At 61.7% G+C, this 381-nt stretch overlaps 1 protein-coding gene across 1 annotated transcript in view; it reads right to left on the bottom strand.

The window, feature by feature from the left end:
* EMH_0090120 (TBC1 domain family member 23, related, related) overlaps positions 1-381 on the bottom strand; it is a gene marked incomplete at both ends in the record, with an annotated part of 2,706 nt that overhangs the window by 1,437 nt on the left and 888 nt on the right. The window contains one exon of the mRNA XM_013501530.1: positions 10-381. Coding sequence (XP_013356984.1) covers positions 10-381 — 372 coding nt within the window. The remainder of the gene's footprint in view (positions 1-9) is intronic.

The following is a 381-nucleotide window of genomic DNA, read 5'->3' as shown; positions in this document are numbered from 1 at the left end:
CAGCAGCACCATGACCTGACACCCGGGATGAAACAAGTCCTGCTGCTTCTGCTTCTAATGCTGCTGCTGCAGCAGGAGCAGCAGCAGCAGCAGCAGCAGCAGGTGAAGCAGCAGCAACAGAAGCACCCTTGTCAGCTGCTGCAGCAGCAGACGCCTCGTCCTCCGAGCTGCCGCACTCTTGGCCCGCCGCGGGCACCTCAGCCAGCGGCGGCAGCAGGGATGCCTCAGCAGCAGCAGCAGCAGCAGCAGTAGCAACACCAGTCAGTCCATGCTGCTGCTGCTGCTGCAAGGAGGTGCTCGCGAACTCCCCGAAAGCCCCTATAGCATGTTCTTTCAACTTGAGAGGCAGCTCCAACTCGATGCTGCTGCTGCTGCTGCTGC

This window comes from Eimeria mitis, genomic scaffold, assembly GCF_000499745.2.
Source record: "Eimeria mitis Houghton genomic scaffold, Emh_scaff7034, whole genome shotgun sequence".
Classification (NCBI taxonomy): domain Eukaryota; phylum Apicomplexa; class Conoidasida; order Eucoccidiorida; family Eimeriidae; genus Eimeria; species Eimeria mitis.
The sequence above is the reverse complement of the archived record's forward strand: the minus strand, read 5'-3'. Positions and strand labels throughout refer to the sequence as shown.